The sequence below is a fragment of the Rhinichthys klamathensis genome, unplaced genomic scaffold (genome assembly GCF_029890125.1).
Source record: "Rhinichthys klamathensis goyatoka isolate OS25496 unplaced genomic scaffold, OSU_Roscu_1.1 h1tg000976l_1, whole genome shotgun sequence".
NCBI lineage: Eukaryota > Metazoa > Chordata > Actinopteri > Cypriniformes > Leuciscidae > Rhinichthys > Rhinichthys klamathensis.
In genome coordinates, this window is record NW_026607288.1 from 436,833 (window position 1) to 457,281 (window position 20,449).

Consider the following 20,449-nt stretch of genomic DNA (forward strand, 5'->3'; position numbering starts at 1 on the left):
TTAAATGCCGAAATATTCAAGGACTTAAACAAGCATGACCAAAAAATAATGAGAATTGTCAAAGATTTTTATCAAATCTTTGCATGTAAACTTCAATCTCCATCCAGAGTTCCAGATAGATGACTCGGAGCCTCCTCATCGATGGCATTGGCACAGAACATACTTTAAAATCCCTAAGGCACATGATATACAGACCACAGGTATACTTTGAATCAATGTTTATTTGTTGGTTTTAATGAAAGGCAAATGTTTTCAGTTAATACCTTGACTTCCAGACACCATAGTTATGGATTGGCTTGTTATCCAGATGTTCCTCTTCTTGTAAGTGGTTAATCCCTCTGAGAGCACAAATGCTTTATGACAAGAAGTCCAAAATATTTCTCACCAGCCCGTTATATTCGACGTTACCAAAGATCCACATTATTTAGACTGTAAACATATTTTAATAACCGCCATTGAGCGAACTATGAAATATTACGCTTCATAATCTCTCCGAGACACACAGTAGCGTAGCAGGACGCATCCAGGTCAAAGGTTAGAGACAGACTTGGCTCCTCCGCAGTCCGCAAGCTGTATGTGATGTTCTGTGGCTTTGCGAGCAGGGGGCGATAACACCCCGGGACGTTGAGTTTAAGAGGAGTCACTCTAAAACGGCATGACCCCAAGCCATCCTGAGCCAATCTGTCCTGATACCATTGGCCCAGCAGGTTTTCTGGGTACTTGACACTATTCCCTGGCATCGGAAGAATCACCTAGAAGAAAACCAGCAGAAACATAAGAAACTGACGGGTAAGGGTTAGCAGACAGCAAGAGAAAAGGAGAACATAGTACCTGGTCTAATGAGAAAACTTCATCCTTCTCCTCCTCAGAGGTCACAACATGGACCTACAGCACAGAAATCAAACAATTACTACAAATGATATGACCATAAATAAAATTATATATATATATAATATGAACTATATATAAAGAGAGAGAGAAATAAAAAAAAAAAAAAAAAAAAAAACATTTATGATTAAAGAACTATACATATTTCCTAACCTGTGGAGCGTTCAGTTCCTCTGTGGTGCTTTTGAGTCCCGTTTCACATCTAGCCCAAACCAAATCTCCATGGACAGTCTTTAAGCCCAGTTTTTGGAGCCGGTATTTGGCTGCTTCGTTCCACACTCTGCTACAGTAAGAGTGGAGGTAAAAGACCCTCATGCTGTGGGGTAAACTGAGCCAGCCGCGTATGCAACCCTCCTGCCCGCTGCCGTACCGGTGGAGTGCACGGAGCATAAGCCGCTCTCTAGCTTTGTAAGCTGGCATAAGTGCCAAGCTCTCCTTGGCATTCCCTGAAGAAAGAGATGCAAGGAAACGGCTAGTTGTTCTTGGATGCACAGGAACTGAAATCTATAGAGCAACAATGTTTACTATTTATCTATAGAAAGACTAGTATGCAAAGAAACAAAAATGACAAACGGGTTTGGAATGAAACGAAGAATCAGCAAATAATGACCAAATTGACATTTTTGGGTGAACTATCACAAGCTTCAGCTGTCAGAGAAATCCCAGCACAGACCTGTGAGAAGAAAATGACGTTTTGCCTTGTTCTGGAGGTCATCACCATCCTCTGGGGTGAAGAACAGCTTAACGGAAGCCTCCTGCTCAAAACACAAACTGTTTTAGCGCTTTCAAACAAACGACGGTGCACCAAATATAGACATTAAATGGAAATAAATGGCATGAAGTGGTACTATTTTCTCCTTCAAGAGCGCAAGTCCTATTTGGTCTGCTTGGACACACGATCCACTTCCAAACCTCTGGGGACCATAATTATTCACAAAGCCTCTGTTCTGTAAAAACAAAATAATTGTTTAACTGTTGTGTTTGTCCATTTCAATTATTTATTAAATGCAGGTGAACATGCACTTAATTACCTTCACATTTTCCACGGCCTCTTTCACAAGCTGATGCATCTCTGCAAGTCCATGCTTCCCATGAGGCTTCAGGTCTCTTATGACAAGATCAAAGTGATTTCCCTGGAGTCTGCCAAGCTTAAGGGGTTCAGACACAGGACGGACATGAGAGATCTGCATTCCTCTCCGCTCAAACTCTGAGACTTTGTCCAGCAACCTGCCAATAGAATTTTTTTATATTTATCTACAAATGGAGTGAAGTAAAACAGGGCTTTTCAAACTTTTTGAGGACAAGGACCCTTACATTTTAATGCCAAGAACCTCATTCCATGTACAAAAACATTTCAACTGTGTGAGAAAAATTGTGTGAAATTATAAAGACAGCTAAATTAAAAGAATTAAAATAAATAAAATTAAAAGAATTGTTTACAAGTAAATGGTTTTTATACTGTTAGTGTAGTAAACCAAAATATATCTGAGGGACACACACATATACACATTTATATATATATATATATATATATATATATATATATATATATATATATATATATATATATATATATATATATACACTCACCTAAAGGATTATTAGGAACACCTGTTCAATTTCTCATTAATGCAATTATCTAATCAACAAATCACATGGCAGTTGCTTCAATGCATTTAGGGGTGTGGTCCTGGTCAAGACAATCTCCTGAACTCAAAACTGAATGTCAGAATGGGAAAGAAAGGTGATTTAAGCAATTTTGAGCGTGGCATGGTTGTTGGTGCCAGACGGGCCGATCTGAGTATTTCACAATCTGCTCAGTTACTGGGATTTTCATGCACAACCATTTCTTAGTGATGGGCAGCAATGAAACAGTCGAAGCAAATGTGCCATTTTGTTTAGAGGCTTCGAATCAATCCGAAACCCGTCTCCACGGTGACACCTAGTGGTCACTTGCAGGTGTTGATCTGAAACAACCTTTACAAAGAGCTAATAAAAAAATGTGTTGGTTTTTTTTTTTTATTATTGTATTTTTGTAATATATGAAGCTTGTAACCTGTAGTCTCTTCACATTGCATAATGTGATTTTGGTCATGAAAAATGAATATTAATAAAAATAAATCAAGCCACAATGTCTCCCTTTCTTATAGATTTTTATTCAAAAATATTAATTTCTCTGCTGTTGAAGGACTCAGCCTACTTCTTTTTTTACAGATAATTTCTCCAGCCTTTGAAAAAATTCTCTCACAAGGGACACTTGTTGCTGGCATACAAAGATATTTTTTAGCTAGGACATACAAATGAGGAAAGATTACTGCTCTCTCTTTCCAGTAAGTTAGAGGATCATGAGTTCTGGGCAAAAACGCATCGCTGAGGTATTTTTTCACTTCCACTGTGGCATCAGCTGTAGGATTGTGTATCATCTGGGTCTCACGGATACGATTGTCAAAATGTTCCCATAAACTGTCTTGTGTTTCAACTGGTGTTGATGATGATGGGCCTGATGTTGACATTTGTGGTTCTGAATTAAAAGAAAACGGCAATTAGTAACAAATCATAAACTGACAACACATATGAAGTATAAATTTCATGAATCACATTACATAAGATAACATAGACTGAAACTCACCAGGAGTTGTGTTTGAACGCATCAGTGAAGCACACTCCAGTGTGATGTGCTTTTCAGCATCCAGGGCTTTGGCAGGATGTCAGTAGCAGGCCTTGGTACAGGGGGAACACTACCATCCTCTGCACCCTGCAGAATGGCAGGATGAATGCTCCTCAAATGGCGCATCATGGATGATGTATTGTTGCAGTAGGCTAGCTGCCGATCACAATACACACATCTCACTTTATTTGGGGTTTCCAAATGGAAATGCTCCCACACCACAGATGTACGGCATCTCTTCTGTGGAGCCTCCATTTCTATCTATCTATCTATCTATCTATCTATCTATCTATCTATCTATCTATCTATCTATCTATCTATCTATCTATCTATCTATCTATCTATCTATCTATCTATCTATCTATCTATCTATCTATATCTATTTTATATGTAGCCTATCTATCTAATAATCTATATGTATCTGTAATATATGTATCTATCTATTAATCTATATATATATATATATATTTCTATCAATGCATCTATTAATGTGTCACTATATGTACTCTGTGTGTCTCTAAGTCAATGTGTAAATGTAAATTAAATCCTAAATATAACTAAACAAATCGCACTATAAATGTCACTATATCACCAAAAATCCGCTATCTCAAAACCAAACTCCTCTCACAAAAACCCACGATATGAAAATGCGTTGACAAAACTTTTATACTGTGTGATTGTGTGATTTGTTCCCGAACCGACCAATCAATGAAACCCTGATTCGTAGGAGCACTCCACCTGATGAAACACTTAGAGCCTTCATTTAGCCGTTGTCACGTGACGTGGGTGTTTTGAATCACGCTTCGGATCAGTGTTTCGAATCATCTTTGCTTCGGGATCTCGCAAAGCTTCGGAACGTCTGTTTCGCGCCAGCCATCCTTACCATTTCTAGGGTTTACAAAGAATGGTGTGAAAAGGGAAAAACATCCAGTATGAGGCAGTCCTGTGGGCGAAAATGCCTTGTTGATGCTAGAGCTCAGAGGAGAATGGGCCGACTGATTCAAGCTGATAGAAGAGCAACTTTGACTGAAATAACCACTCGTTACAACCGAGGTATGCAGCAAAGCATTTGTGAAGCCACAACACGCACAACCTTGAGGCGGATAGGCTACAACAGCAGAAGACCCCCCGGGTACCAGAGATGGGACCAAGTCACACATGTGCAAGTCTCAAGTAAGTCTCAAGTCTTAACCTTCAAGTCTCAAGTAAGTCCCAAGTATTTTTTTTCCTGGGCAAGTCAAGTCAAGTCAAGTCACAGGCTATGTCAAGTCAAGTCAAGTCAAGTCAAGTCAAGTCAAGTCTTGTAGTAGGTCAAGTCAAGTCCAAGTCAAGTCACCTTATTATTGTAATTTTACCTGCAGAATTTGATCTATGGGCGTCAGTTTGGTTTGAAATGAACAGAGGCGCATTCGGAAGTGCATTTGGGAACAATGACGCATTCATTCACTTTTCTCTTTCGCGCAGGTCATGTTTTGAAAGATGGTGTCCTGTAGCTTACTAATTTAAAGAAATAAAAATGTATACAAAAATGTGATGTCCGACTTCTTTTATGAAGAAGACAGCCTTAAAGGGGTCATATAATGGTACATGCACTTTTACAAGTTGATTGTACTGAAATGTGTGTTGGCAGTGCCTGTACACAACCATCATATAATGATAAAAATCCATCCAGTGGTTTTGTTTTAATCTCCTTATATGTTTTCCCCTGCCTCAAATCGAGCCGTTCGAGCCTGTGACGTCACAGGCTCGCACGTCCCTCCCACGATTGTTGAATGACAGCCGCGTTTCAACACAGACCCGCCCTCGCTCATGAGCCAGCTGTCAATCATAGTCTGCACGGCGCGGTCATTGTTGATATGCTGGAGCACTGTCTATGAGCAGAATGGCGTCTAAGCGATTGTGGTGTTCTGTTCTTGGGTGTAATAACGAACACAGCATTTATTTTAATGTTCCTAAATCCGAACCGCTGAAGACGCAGTGGCTGAGTTTGTTTTCGAAGGGAATATTCCCCACGAGCAACGTCAATGCTCTCATGTTTGCGCAAATCATTTCATACACCAGACTGCTTTATAAACGAGGGTCAGTATAAAGCTGGATTTGCTAAGAAGCTGCTCATGAAAAAAGATCGGTACCAGCTATTCGTGTTCCTGCTGAATCTCCAGAAGAACGGAAGTGAGTGTAACGTTTTATTAAACTTTATATTAATATATTAATCTTTGCAAATCGCTAGCTGCACGCTTCACAATGAATGCGTCTAAGGTTTACACTCAGGGTACATTACGGCATGTTTTCTATGTATGGCGTTCTCAATATAATTCATAATCCCATGTTTATACTGAACAACGCGTTATGGTTATTGTGTTACAAACGGAGTATGCACAGAACAGAGAGGCGGGGTGAGCAAAGCTCATTATCATTTAAAGTCATATGCACTGAAACGGCGTGCTGAAAACAGAGCTGTTTTGGACCAAGTAAAATAAGTGTTTTCTTACAATACTAATGAGAATTTTTAATTAAAGTATATTACAAACTTTTAATTTAGACCCTAAAGAATCATATTAGCTTGTACAAAAATGGCATTATATGACCCCTTTAAGTTTTCAAAAAGCATTAGACATATGACCCACTATTCTGCTTCGTGTAAGTTATTTATCAATGAATTCAAACGCGTTGGCTGGCGCTGAGCCAGAGACATACGCTTTCAGTGCTGTCATATATCACAACTGTTCAGTGTTTTCAACCACATCATTTTTATTTTAAGTTTCAGACATTTAAATACACATAACTACTAGCAAAAAAATATATTTGTAGTTTGTAAAATATACACTGATGTCTATGAAAGCGTCAATAATAATCCTTTCCATTATAATAAGACGCACGTTTTATTCATATCAGATACACATTGTGTAAGTAGCTTTACATTTGACCCTATTCTTCTCCCAGTTCGCCGGTCACTTACTTTCATGTATTTCGTGAGAAGTTGAGAAATTGACGTGTTGTAAACTAACGTTAACATGGCACCGCCCATTCGCACATATAGCTCAACTAACGCGATCATTATAAAGGTGTTTAAACAACAAAACACATCCACTTGCACATATTTGACAATCGGAATATCAGTGTTGCATGTTATAGCTTATACATTTTGAATAAAACAGGAGGAAAAATTACATAAAAGCAGATCATTCATTCAGCGCTGTGTTGTGGTTGCGCTGTGTCACGTGACAAGCAATGACGCGTCACCATGAAACATTAAAGTGAGTGACAGGTTCTAAATAACGGTCGCCTAGAAAAACTCACGCTGGGGGATCAGTTAGAATAGTTTAAACTAACTTCTGAAAGGGTTAATGGCTACTTTAGCTATTACATTAGCTAACTAGCCTACCAACTAACATTAACAAATTGACAAGCACTTACCGGGCAGAATGGCTCTTCAAATGACGGACGAAATTGGAGGTTGTCGTCTGGCTGTCCGCAATGTTAATGTTGTATGTCTTGCAAAGCGCTGTTCGTCTTTTGCCATCGTGTGAATAATTCTTGAAGCCGAAAGCAATGACCCTTGGTAGCCCTCCGGACGACATTTTGATGTGATATCTGATCTAAGTGGGCGTGGTGTGCGTAAGGTATGAGAGGGTATGACTGATGATAGTGTCGTGATCAACTTAAAAAAAAAAAAATTTATATATATTTTATATTCAAACTGAAAACATGATGTGATTAACACTCAAGTCATTCAAGTCATCGTGTCTCAAGTCAAGTCAAGTCCCGAGTCTTTAACTTCCAAGTCCGAGTCAAGTCTCAAGTATTTCATTTTATGTCAAGTCAAGTCACAAGTCATAAAAATAGCGACTTGAGTCGACTCGAGTCCAAGTCACCAAGTCACAAGTCCCCATGTCTGCCGGGTACCACTCATCTCCACTACAAATAGGAAAAAGAGGCTACAATTTGCAAGAGCTCACCAAAATTGGACAGTTGAAGACTGGAAAAATGTTGCCTGGTCTGATGAGTCTCGATTTCTGTTGAGACATTCAGATGGTAGAGTCAGAATTTGGCGTAAACAGAATGAGAACATGGATCCATCATGCCTTGTTACCACTGAGCAGGCTGGTGGTGGTGGTGTAATGGTGTGGGGGATGTTTTCTTGGCACACTTTAGGCCCCTTAGTGCCAATTGGGCATCGTTTAAATGCCACGGCCTACCTGAGCATTGTTTCTGACCATGTCCATCCCTTTATGGCCACCATGTACCCATCCTCTGATGGCTACTTTCAGCAGGATAATGCACCATGTCACAAAGCTCGAATCATTTCAAATTGGTTTCTTGAACATGACAATGAGTTCACTGTACTAAAATGGCCCCCACAGTCACCAGATCTCAACCCAATAGAGCATCTTTGGGATGTGGTGGAACGGGAGCTTCGTGCCCTGGATGTGCATCCCACAAATCTCCATCAACTGCAAGATGCTATCCTATCAATATGGGCCAACATTTGTAAAGAATGCTTTCAGCACCTTGTTGAATCAATGCCACGTAGAATTAAGGCAGTTCTGAAGGTGAAAGGGGGTCAAACACAGTATTAGTATGGTGCTCCTAATAATCCTTTAGGTGAGTGTATATAATAGAACATATTTGTGATTAAAAAAAATATTGTAGTTCATTGTGATGATTGCAGAGCCCCCCGAAAATGACAGACGACGCCAAAGTTAACGGTATCTTCTAATCTTTTAATTTTCTTATAAAATGCATTTAATTTAAAAATATTTAATTTTTTTTGTTTATTTTTTTGCAGATTTGTTCTTCTTGTTAAGGTTAGAGTAGGGTGACCAAACGTCCTGTTTTCCCAGGACATGTCCTGTTTTCACGTGCTGTCCTGGCTGTTCTTTATAAAGTGATGAAAATATCCTGGTTTTCATTATTTTTCATTGGGCCATTAAGAAAGAAAAACAGGATAAAGGGGAAGAAGAAAACTAAATTGTGCCGAGTGTCCTTGTTTTCGATAATCAAAATATGGTCACCCTAGGTTAGACAGAATACAAATTTGCATTTATTTCATGATTTATGACCAGTTTTAAAATCACTGCTACATGTTTCATTAATATCTAATGTAAACATTAACTTTGACAGCCCTAAAAGTTTGTATTCTTTCAAATGTTCTGCAGATACCCTAGCCTGGGCATCCCCAGAGTTTGAAAACCTCTGTAGAGTAGAACATGGTCAACAAGACATTTCCAATAACCCATTTTTTAAATTATACTCTAGAAAAATTAGAAACCAATGGGAAAAGACTGTGCTAATTGACTAATCAGCTGTTTACCGCTCTGGAGAGATCTTTTTCACCACCATGGCCTGGTAGGTGATGGCTCGCTTGTCTTTGATTCCCGCGTAGGTAAAATCGGACGGAAGCACTCCAAGTACTGCAGCCATGTAGCTGATGGCCTCCAAAGTCTCCAAGTTCTCCTTCCGCAGCGTGAAAGCTGAGGGGAAATGAAGACTTGCATTTTAGGCTGATTTCCATAGAGGATCAGTTATAAATGATGATAAGTAATGTGTCTTCTCCACTCACCTGTGTATAATGTCACCACCTCCTCCTCTTGACAGTCTGCTATTGTTCTCTTCTTGGGTTGTTTACTTCTCTCCCTTAGTCTCACTGTAATGGAAGTCTTCTGCTGGTCGGTGAAGCTCTTGGTTTCCACAAGCTTTCCAAACCGCCTGCTAACAAAATGATGAACGGAAGTTCGGTGCTCCTTGCTATCATCGGGCAGGAAGGTGAACACAGAGCCGGGTACTTTGGCATCGATGAACCTGAAGAACTCCTCAGCTTCTCCTTCAGAGGCTAAACTGGCGAGCTGCTTGAAGTCTGGGTCCTCTCTGACCCGAATCTCTGATTGGTTGGTTAAAGTCTGAAGGAAGGGGAAGTTGTATCGTACTGCTCTGTGAACAACAGCTCTCAGGTGCTTATCAGGATAAGTACCCAAAGACAGTTCTGCCTTTTCTTGGTCACAAATTTCATTTGGATTTGCTCTCATTTTGTTAGTGAAATGTTCCAACTCTTCGTTCATAGCTGGACCCAGGATTAGATTCAGATCAAAGCAATCCTGATTTAAAATGTCAGTGTCATCTGGGTTAGATGGTTTTAATTTATCACCCCTTTTATTAGCTTGACTTTGTTGAGGTCGTTTTGTGTGTTCTTCCAGAACATTAGGGCTGTTAACAAGTTGTCCATGGGTGTCCATTTCAATAACCACAAAGTCTTGCGGTGAGTTTTTTATAGTCCCATAGAAACCTTCATGGTCTGATATAGTGTCCCTCTCCATTTTTGAATCCTAAACAAAAACACACTTAGCGATTGAGTCACTGAATCATTTTATTATTGTGTTAGTGATTCATTACATCTTGAATAAACATGGAAAGAGGATTTAATCGTGTTAACATTAAAATTATTACATAAGAAAAGGTCGTATCACTGTTACAAGGGCTCGTGAGTTTAAAACTGTTATGTCATAAAATAAATAAAAAAATACAGGCGAAAATAGTGCGTTCACTCACCCGCGTGCTATTGTTGTCAATTGATTACTTCCGCACCACGTGGTACCGCTCTTAAAGACACAGAAGCGCAGAATTACGCAGACTCTTAAAGGGATAGTTCACTCAAAAATAAAAATTCTGTCATCCTTTACTCATCTTCAAGTTGTTCCAAACCTGTATGAATTTCTTCATACATCTTCAAAATAATATATTGTGAACAATGTCAGTAACTTAACAGTTTCTGGCCCCATTTTTGTGTTCAACAGAAGAAAGAATTTCATACAAGTTTGGAAGGTGAGTAAATTATGACATGATTTTCATTTTCTGGGTTAAGTATCCCTTTAAATGAAAAAATATATTTATTTAAATAAAACACTTTCTATCCTTTTGCAATCCAATGTACTGATTACAAAATGTGTGAAGGGTAATGTCACATTAAATCAATCATAATAATAACCAGACATTAAGTAGCATGTATTAAGCTTAAATTAAATGAAAACAAAATAAACATGTACAGCACTATATCATGAAATATAGATAAGATAGATAGAGACAGACAGACAGAGAGATAACAGATGACTCCCAATGTATATCTTCAAATCTTTTTTATTTTTCTCTCTCTTCTTTCTTATACAATGCATAGAAAAAGACATTTAAGACTCTACAATGATTCGGTTCCAGACTTCATAATACCCATACACAGAAGAAATGTTAATAGTGGTTTGCCTGTTGTTAATCAGCAGATGAATCGTCCCAGAGGTTATGGAACTTACAGTCCCTTCCCTTATGAGTGGTTTCAACAGCATCTCAAGCGAACTGAACTCCATGCACTGTATACATTAGTGTGGTTGCAAATGGCATGAAATGGAGGTTGACCATTAGTTGACATGTAAATATTCATTCAGACAGACAGGATGGCCATAAACCCCTGAAACTATGAACACTCAGATCAAGATGTTAGACAACGACATCATCTGGACAAACAGCTGTACAGGCTTAGAAAAATAGTATCTCTGCAGGTTTAGTCTTCACTTGAAGAAAAATAGCTAATGGCTTTTTCAGATTTGTGTTATGACTGATTCTACTATAATCATATCTCTATAATTAAACAATCCTACGTTAAAAAACAAAACAAAAAAAACAAGACCAATTTTTAAGAATTAATACATATTTAAAAAGGTATTGGGACATTTTCAGCACATTATTCTTGGCAAATCCTTCATTGAAATCATCCCTACCTTATCGCTACAAGGTTCAGTGGCTGTCAAAATACTGATGAGCTTGTCAAGTGATTTATTTAAGAAAATTTTCAACCTAATCAATCAGAAAGTTAATAAATAATGCTTATGGCCTCATTCAACAGATCTGAACTTCTGACCTTCCGGATCAGACAACCACTTGGAGCAAGATTCACGGCCGTGGACTGTTTAACTTTCTGGGCTTGTTTTCCAAACATAAATCTTGCCTAATCTCCAAAGCCAATTTCCTGGACAAATATTAACGCTACTCCTCAGCTAAAATATAGTTTAACTGGAAAGCTACCATCGAAGTGCAATATATACCTGGACTAGATTAGATATTAGTTTATGGGAAACCATCTCTTAACGTTTTTTTTCTTCAAAATTTTCTTCAAAAAGGGATTTTCCTAGTAAATCAATATCTATTCCTGGAAAACAAGCACTAAATGGAGTATCTATTTCAACAGTATTGCACTCTACATCATAATCTTGGCTAATATGCAAGTAAACAGCATAATAGTGTTAAAACTATTACCAGGAACATCACAGACGGCATCCTTGAATGCAAGTGAAGCTTCGTAAAATACATTCTCGTCTACCTCAATCTGTGTTCTTCGACATAGCGTATCATATTGCAAGCTACAAAATGTAATTTCACAGGCTTAGTGTTTTACTTTGTGCATAGATCAGTCTATAGGGCTGTGGTCTAGATGAGTCAACGGAAAATTGAAATTTGCTTCAGGACGGGGATTCATTAGACTAAGTGGAATGTGCCACTGTCAATCTCGGAATAGGAAGAGGTTTAATCGTCATCGCCACCGTCCCCCGGCGGCCGTGTGATTCGACGGACCCCCCTCTTCCCGGTTGGCCCCTTGGGTTTGGCAAAAGCTTGCTTGTGCGCATGCTGCTTGGGATGGACCTCTTCGTACAGGAAATCACTGGTTAGTTCATCACCGTTTTCAATTTCCAGCTGAAAGGATGGAGAATTAATTGAGAAACAGGTTTGAAAACTAGAACGTTAACATTATTGTAAATAGTCTGATTCTGATTTTATGCTGTAATGTACTTGATACTGCAGTAAAAATGGTTAGGCGAGCATATAATACCTTTTTTGCAATTTCAATGCCCAAGTTTTTCTCCACTGTGTCTATAAGAGGATTCTTGCAGCTTGAATACAGCATTCTCTCTTTGATGCTGCATTTATAACCAGGCATAGAGTAAATGAACACTGGAAACACAAACACACGTACACGAAAAAAGCATTAAAACAGTATGAAAATGCATCATAATGCAATATAAATAGTAGTGGTAATTTCGAAAAAGAAAAGTTATTCAAAATTACAAATTTAGAATAAAAAAAAATCAACATCTTAAGTTATATATACTGTGTGTGTGTGTATATATATATATATATGTATACATTACTTTTACAAATTACATTTCAAAATATACTAAAATAGAAAACATTTTAAATTATAACAATATGACAGTTTTTACTGTATTTTTGATCAAATAAATGAAGCCTCACTAAGCATAAGAGACAAATAAAAATGTTATATATACACATTCTATATACAGAATTTGTACATCATTTTTTTTATCTATAAACGATTACCTGTGGACTCGAGGTAGTCTCCTTCATGAGAGTGTTTGTAAAGGAAAAAATGATATCTAGCCGCATCATTTGGGATCCTTTTAGGTAGATCTTTCAGATCCGTAGGAGCCGTGCTGAACAACTTGATGGATTCTTTAGGAAAATCTATTTCCTGTTAATGGGATGGACATGATCAATAAATATCATTGAATCGTTACTCTAAAGCATGTATTTCTGTCACGTGTTGGGGGTTATGTGGCTAAGAGTCAGCCCAACCAGTCTGTCAACAAGTTCAGGCCATTATGCACAGGTATTATTTCTTTATGTCCAACATACAGAGCAAAGGGTTAAAAAGAGGGATAAGATGCTATTGTACAGAGCTGCTGGGAGTGGTGGAGGGGAAAAATGCCTGAAGTACCAGTTGAACGTAGTTAATCCTTTTCTCCCTGAACTGCTCCAGAGCCTGAATAGCTTCTCTCTGCATAGGGAACGCCACTCCCTGAAGAGTCTGCTGCTTTGTGTCAACATGGACGTCTGTCTGCAACTGAAAACACACATATAACCTTAACAACGTGTATGCACTGACCTGTAATAACCAAAGCTGTCACAATGATTGTTAAATGATTAGTTAGGAACCAGCTCTACAATTCATGGTGTAGTTTATTCTTCTACTGTCTACTACAGGTTCTTGCACTGCATACCTTTGCACACAAACCTTTCCTTTACAAAGAGCTTTTTGCACTTTAAAACACTGCACATACTACACACTTTATTATTTAATATACAAAGTAAACATACAAACATATGTGTTTTGCATATTTATATACTTTACTGTAAATAACTACTTACTTTTTTTTTCTTTCTCTAAATTATATTGAATGGTATATATTGGACTACTGTTGAATGCCTGAGCCTCAACCAAATGCATTTATATATATATATATATATATATATATATCCTGTATATATACACAATAAAAATGTTGTATATATAAAAATACTGTATATATGCACTGCACGCCACATTCTGTGTTTCACCCACTGAATGAACTTCCTGCTTTGCTTCTCTGCCTCCTTTCATCTAGGATTGGGACCAGCGTTTCATCCACCCATCTACTCAATAAAATCTCCCTTTCAACAAATTAATAAAAATAAAACATCACAAAGCTGCTTTCCTCTCCTCTTATACATGTAGATTAGTGTAGTATTATCTTCCTCCCACAGCTGCTGCTCAGTGGGAGTTCAGGGAGCCTTTTGATTGGTTCATTAAGCTGCCTGTCATTTTGCAACAGCCAATGAGGCGTTTAAGAGTCAGAGCATATCCTTTTATGGTTTATGGGAGGTTTGTATGCACTGCCAGCAGCATCCTTTTAAATTGGTTCCAGAAGCTGGTTTAAATGAGAGAGTGCATGGGACTGAGCTTCTCTATTTTTAGTCAGCGTATGTTTGAGGTCAAATATTACATTTATGTTTTTAGCAGACTCTTTTCCACAAATCATGTTAATACACTAGGCTTTGACATGATGTTGTAAATAGATCAAAACAACAAACTGCATTACAAGATAAATACAAATATATCAGATCTACAACATGCATATTGCTAAGCAAACAAACTACCAATCTGACAAAAAAAAAAAAAAAAAACTCTTTAGTTCACAATGCAGTGTAGTGCACTAAACCATTCTGGTCTAATGGCTTCTAAAAGAGCAGCCTCAGTTAACAGAAACGATTTTGTGCAAAATGTAACGAAACAGTTTTTTGCCTCAGGTCATGAAGTTACTGGATAAAAAAGGCCTGAGGTGGACGGTTGGACTGATGTGGTTTTCACATTATTTGAATAAAACCACAGCAGGGCCTGACTAAGGTGTACACCCATGCTGTGTTTACGCTGATGTCAGCATTACCTCATTGAGTTTGATTTGCCTCAGTTCCTCCTCTGCTGCAGTCAAAGGCAGAGGCGCCGCCTGCGAGGTGAGGTACTTCCTGTAGCCGTTTAGAGAGATATCATCCTGGCCAGACAGAGACGCGTTAGTGGGGAAACCAACGGCTGAGATTCGTTCATGAGAGAATTTGAATAAAATGGCAGCTGATACATGTCATACCTTCACTGTGCCAAAAATCTCCTCTTTAATGTGGCCACCACCAAACTCTTTTTTCAGCGTGGCCCTCGTAGCAGCATACAACATCTTTTGTCGGACCTGAAAGAAAACGTTTGTTTTCAAAATAGGTTTCTGGAATTTTTTTTTACCAGTTTTTTTTTTAGGATCAGATAAATATATTTTAACAGGCCAACATGCATCTGTAAAAAAAGAACTTTTAACAGGCATGATCAAAAACCAAGCAAACGTATATAACAACAACATAAAAAAGCAATACATAAAGAAAATAAATCATAATAATAAATGACAACATATAAGAATACTCAATAAAATTATAATAGTAACAAATTAACAATATTAATATTATTTCTGTTTCCAGAGCAACCTTAAAGTTGTTTTGTAATAGAAGAGCAGTTTGAGCAATTTTATCTTGCTCTAGATCAGCATGAAAGACTTATTTGGGTGCGATTGAGACTCTGACCATTTCAGTCTCTCTCTCTGTTTAACATTGAGGGAAAAAATTAGAATGGCAAATTTGTAGACCTATATCAGGTCACCCCATGGCCCATGCTTTCCATAAAACTAAAAAATATATATATATATATATATAAAATATGTACTGTGAAAGCTAGATTGACATCTAGATCTTTTGCTTCAATGCAAAGACTCCATTATATGAGCATAACTGATATTTTCACTCTGTAAACAATCACAGTACTAGTGGATCTCCATAGATATTCACATTCACTACATACTCTTTTGTTATAACAATGATACAATATCCTTGATGATCATTCATTTCCACATAGTACTATAAAATAGGCTGTTTTAATATGGTTAAAACAAGCTTAACTGGGATTTTTTTTTTAAAGAGCTTTAAACCAGGGATACTATATACGGAGTGGATGGATTAAAATGCACTGAGTGATGTCATCTCATGATTTCCTTTGGCCTCATATGAGCTGAAAGACAACGACATCATGCAAACAAACTCACTGGAGAGTGATCCGGAGACCAGGCCAGAAAGATCCACTCGTAACCCTGGTTGTTGGTGGAATCCAACCTGTAGAGAAGGTACGAGGGCATGTCGTCCTCCACGAGTGAAAGAACATAACTGTCCCATTCCTGGTCCCATTTCTTGGCAGCCCGTTTACTTCCGCCAAGAACTAACTTCTCTACAGGAAGACAATGGAGGAAAGGAAAGTGTGATATGATGTGTTGGTCATACATGGACATACATCCTTTTTGTCTATTTAAATCTTCTATTTAAGTTCAGTCAAATGCAAAACAAAAAGTACAGAGCATTATTCAACAGCTCAGAGAATGTGAGGTAAAGAACAACAAACAACAATAAAACAAAGTGAACATATAAAACACAAGCAAACAGAAGATTTGGACAGATAAAGGAATTTGAAAAGCTTTTCTTAATAAGTTTCTTGTTTTGTGTTCTCATAAATAAATGAGGGTTTTTATTGAGTAAAGGCCTGTTCACACCAAGGCCGATAATCAACAATGAAGATATACCGGTAGTTATAAACATCTTTCTAAATTTAAAAGAATAGCACACCAGAACTATAATGATAACAGCACAGAGGAATAATATCATTGGAATCATTTTCACAACAATTTTTTTTTTCAGTTGATGAATGATAAAAACATTGACAGCCAATCAGAATCCACTCGACTTTAAAGCAGCAGGCGACAAAACTTCAGCACATTAATATAGTTATCTTTATAGTGATTGTTCTTGGTGTGAATGGGCCTTTAGTCTTGATCTGTGAATGTAAAATTTTGCTGAAAATAAAAGAATAATGATGTAATTCTATTTTTCAGAAAACTTTGTAAATAAATTAAAATATCGTAAGGTTCTAAATTTAAAGCTTTTTTAATGTTTCTGTCATGTCCAATTGAAAATGCAAGTGAAAAGGGGCAAAAGAAGAAGAAGAAGAAAGGTTTCAATAAATGTTTTTATACTCTGATCTGATGTGTCAAATTAAGTAAAACTGTTATCTCACCATTTTCAATCACTACTTTGATGAGCCGATATTCTCCATTCCGAGCCTTTGCAAAGATTTCTTTCACTTCCCCGGTAGCTGAGAAGAGAAAGCACAGGGCGAGAAAGAACAGGACACAATGAATCCATTTATTCTGATCCGAAACAAAGCTGTCCCATCTCTGGATAACGGAATTGAAATTTGGCTGATGAACTAAAGCGAGAAATCTAAAGAGGCATTGTTAGGGGCAGTTTTAGGAGACTGTTGTCCATTCCTGGAGTACGTTCTTTGAAATTCTTTGCAGAAATCACAATATTATCATGCAAAGTGATCTTTAATTAAACCATTGGCATCACTGCATTGATTCATAGTAATGTGTTGTCATGGTAACACAACGCCACTGCAGTAAAAGCTCAATCAATGTAAACAGATGTCCATTGCATAATGCCTGGCAACAGCTTTGGATAAAGGTGACACGGTTATTACAGCTGGACCTTTGAAACCTGCTGTCTTCCTTATGAGTGCACACTCCTCAACTCCAGTTCGACTACACACACACTGATAGTGAAAGACCAATCGGAGTTTATTTGCATGCCCATATTAGAGCACCAAAAGGCAGAGTACACTTGACACAGATTCACTGTCTGTCTCTGGTTTGTTTACTGCTAGCTCCCAATAAAACTCTATAAGGCAATTCAGTCTCAGCAACGTCCACAACAGGTTATTCTGTTTACAAACAATCGCCAAATTAAGAAACGTGCATTATAGCTATGTAATAAACTCCGTCCGATTTATTTGAATCGACGATAAAAGATCGTAAAGGATTTTACCTTGGATGCCGGTTTGGTGAGACATTCTCGTTCTCTTGCGTCGGCCGGTTGGTTGATGGTAGTAGTGAAAGAACACGGAAGTAGGAGAATGAACTACAGTAATTTGATAATCCTGTCATGTGATGTCATTACGTGACCCCGCCCACTGCGGCGTGCGTGTGCATGTGCTTTTTATTTTTTTAGGAACAAACTCTATAAATATAATTTTTATAAATATAAAAATTATTACATAAGTTGCCTTAAAAAGCAACTTCCTAAAGTTGCCCTAAAAAATAAATAAAAGAGACTAATGAAATAATAAAATAGTTTATTTATTTCTAAAACTGCCATTGTTCTTTTTGGGGGGTTGGTGGTAATTATAACTAGAAAAGGAAGGTTATTCAAGATTTTTTTTTTCTTAAATTTTTATGTTATATAATGGTTACATTATTATCAAATAACATTGATCGAATTGAATCATAACATCAAATGTAGTATGCACTATGTCAGTATTTTTCAAACTGGGGTCCGGGGACCCCGAGGGGGTGCAAGGGGGTCCGTGTAAAATCTGAAAGAAAAACAGAGTAAAAAAAAAAAGTAAAAATAAATAAATAGGCTAATAACAATAATAAAACTTATTTAATTAAGTAATTAAATAATAAATCTAACAATACATTACTGAGTAGAAAAACAATGTAATAAAGGTAAGCTTAATAGAAACTAAATGTTTTCCAAATAATATGGAAGACGTATTGCTAATATTACCTGTTCCACGTGGGTTTATATATATATATATATATATATATATATATATATATATATATATATATATATATATAGGCCTATATATAAAGAGATGCCCTTTAAATTTGAGCTTGGGGGTCCCTCATGCAAGGATGATCATATTTGGGGCTTGAAAACTCCTGCACTGTTCAGTTCATGCTGAGAGAAGCAGGGCGCTTGGCATTAGGCTCTGTGCACTTAGTTGGGACTGATCTTGAAAGTGCTGGAATTTCTCAAATGCAGGGTGGGGTTGCGAACATCCCACAGACATATAAATATACTGCCAGACTAAAGTGTTGACTCAGTTACTGCGTGTGTGCGTGCGTGTGTGTGTGTGTGTGTGTGCGCGTGTGTTAAATGAACCACAGACTCAGCAGGGAGGGGTGGCACTATGCAATGGCAGGGTAATTCATAGTCAAAGCAGACTAAACCTTCCTTGTGAATTAGAGGTTACTGGGCCACACACACCCCACTGCCAAAGGCCTTAATCAAGATCCTCTGCGATAGTTGTGTGTAATAACATATTCTATTTAAAGAATACATTTCTATTATTACTCAAAATTGTCTGCTAGCTAATTACTAAAAAGTAATCTGTTCCTTACTGACTTCTCTTGATACTGAAGCATTTTAAAGCAACATTTTATCAATGAATCCAGCATTCCAAGAAAGAATGAATTGTAACTTTCCATTCCTCCCTCATCAATTAGTTATTTCTGACCTGATAAAACAATGTGTTTTGTAAGATTGTCTGAATACCTGATTCATGCCGCAGGGGACATTCATTGTTATTTGTGCAGCTTCTGTCTATCTGGTTATGTAAAGCACACAAAGGACAAGCGAAAGTCACATCTCACAGCTATGAAAAATGCAGAGAGCCTGGATTTTCACAACTACTCACATTGAACATGTTCGAGGATCATTTATAGAGGAGACGGATGATGAAGCCAGTCAGTGTATATACTGTATATGGGGATGAGGAGGCCATGATGATGGACAGAGGCCAATGGGCAAGTTTATGGGGGGTTTTACATGAACTCGTTTTGACGTCTCATCGGAAGGACGGTGCTCTGTGACAGTATAGTGTCCCCATCACTACTGGGGCGTTAGGACCCACACAGAACACAGGGTGAGCACCCCCTGCTGGCCTCACTAACACCTCTTCCAGAGGCAACCTATTGGGTCCCCATCCAGGTACTGACCAGGCTCAACCCTGCTTAGCTTCAGTGGGCAATGCAGTCTTGGGCTACAGGGTGATGAAGCACAAGCATTTAAGCACATGAATTATAAGTTATTTCTGGAATATACGGTATGCAATGTTTTTCTATGCATGGAATAAAGACCTATGTTAGCCAAAAAGCACAAAAGGCTGCACTACAAGAAAAGCAGCACTTTATTTTACAGTCCTGAAAAGTTTAGTTTGATTTTCAAAATGATAACTGGATGCCATTTGCATGCAATTTGATGAGGTCACGTGTAGCATACAACCGTTTGAAATGTTTTTGATGAAATAAGGTCTACTGTTTTTTTGTTTTTTTTTTAAGTGTGCACTCTCAGAAAAAAAGGTACAGCTGTTTTCGGTACCTTCAAGACCTATGTACCTTATTTGCCCTATGTGCATATTGGTATACCTTAAATGTACTAAAGTGTACATAGTATCTAAATTGTAGCTACACTACTAAATGTAGAAACGTTTGAAAAGGGTGACAGCTTTTCCATCCCGGTGACAGCTTTTGTGCCATTTTTTCTTTCTTCTCAGAGTATTAATAGTAAACTGGTATTCAATTTCAATGATTGCCAATAGCATTAAAGCTGATTTAACCACTAGGTGGTGCTATTATCCTATACGTTTTT

General features: G+C 37.7%; 2 protein-coding genes and 1 long non-coding RNA gene across 3 annotated transcripts; all 3 read right to left on the reverse strand.

Moving 5' to 3' along the window:
• Positions 1–10,304, reverse strand: pus7l (pseudouridine synthase 7 like). The gene is made up of 9 exons (XM_056244430.1): positions 10,103–10,304; positions 9,120–9,879; positions 8,871–9,030; positions 1,920–2,115; positions 1,737–1,835; positions 1,562–1,643; positions 1,042–1,334; positions 832–885; positions 1–752 (listed from the first exon to the last, which is right to left on the reverse strand). The coding sequence occupies exons 2-9, from the start codon at positions 9,868–9,870 to the stop codon at positions 465–467; spliced, it is 1,923 nt and encodes a 640-aa protein (XP_056100405.1). The 5' UTR covers positions 9,871–9,879; positions 10,103–10,304; the 3' UTR covers positions 1–464.
• Positions 3,025–3,598, reverse strand: LOC130078772 (uncharacterized). Its single transcript, XR_008805967.1, has 2 exons — positions 3,518–3,598; positions 3,025–3,409 (listed from the first exon to the last, which is right to left on the reverse strand). It is a non-coding gene; the product is annotated as an uncharacterized LOC130078772 (long non-coding RNA).
• Positions 10,305–11,701: 1,397 nt separating the features above from the next.
• On the reverse strand, positions 11,702–17,932 carry twf1b (twinfilin actin-binding protein 1b). The gene is made up of 9 exons (XM_056244427.1): positions 17,837–17,932; positions 17,028–17,105; positions 16,009–16,187; positions 15,016–15,111; positions 14,818–14,922; positions 13,332–13,457; positions 12,935–13,085; positions 12,426–12,547; positions 11,702–12,289 (listed from the first exon to the last, which is right to left on the reverse strand). Exons 1-9 carry the CDS (start codon positions 17,859–17,861, stop codon positions 12,122–12,124), a joined length of 1,050 nt encoding a protein of 349 aa, XP_056100402.1. The 5' UTR covers positions 17,862–17,932; the 3' UTR covers positions 11,702–12,121.
• Positions 17,933–20,449: the final 2,517 nt, after the last annotated feature.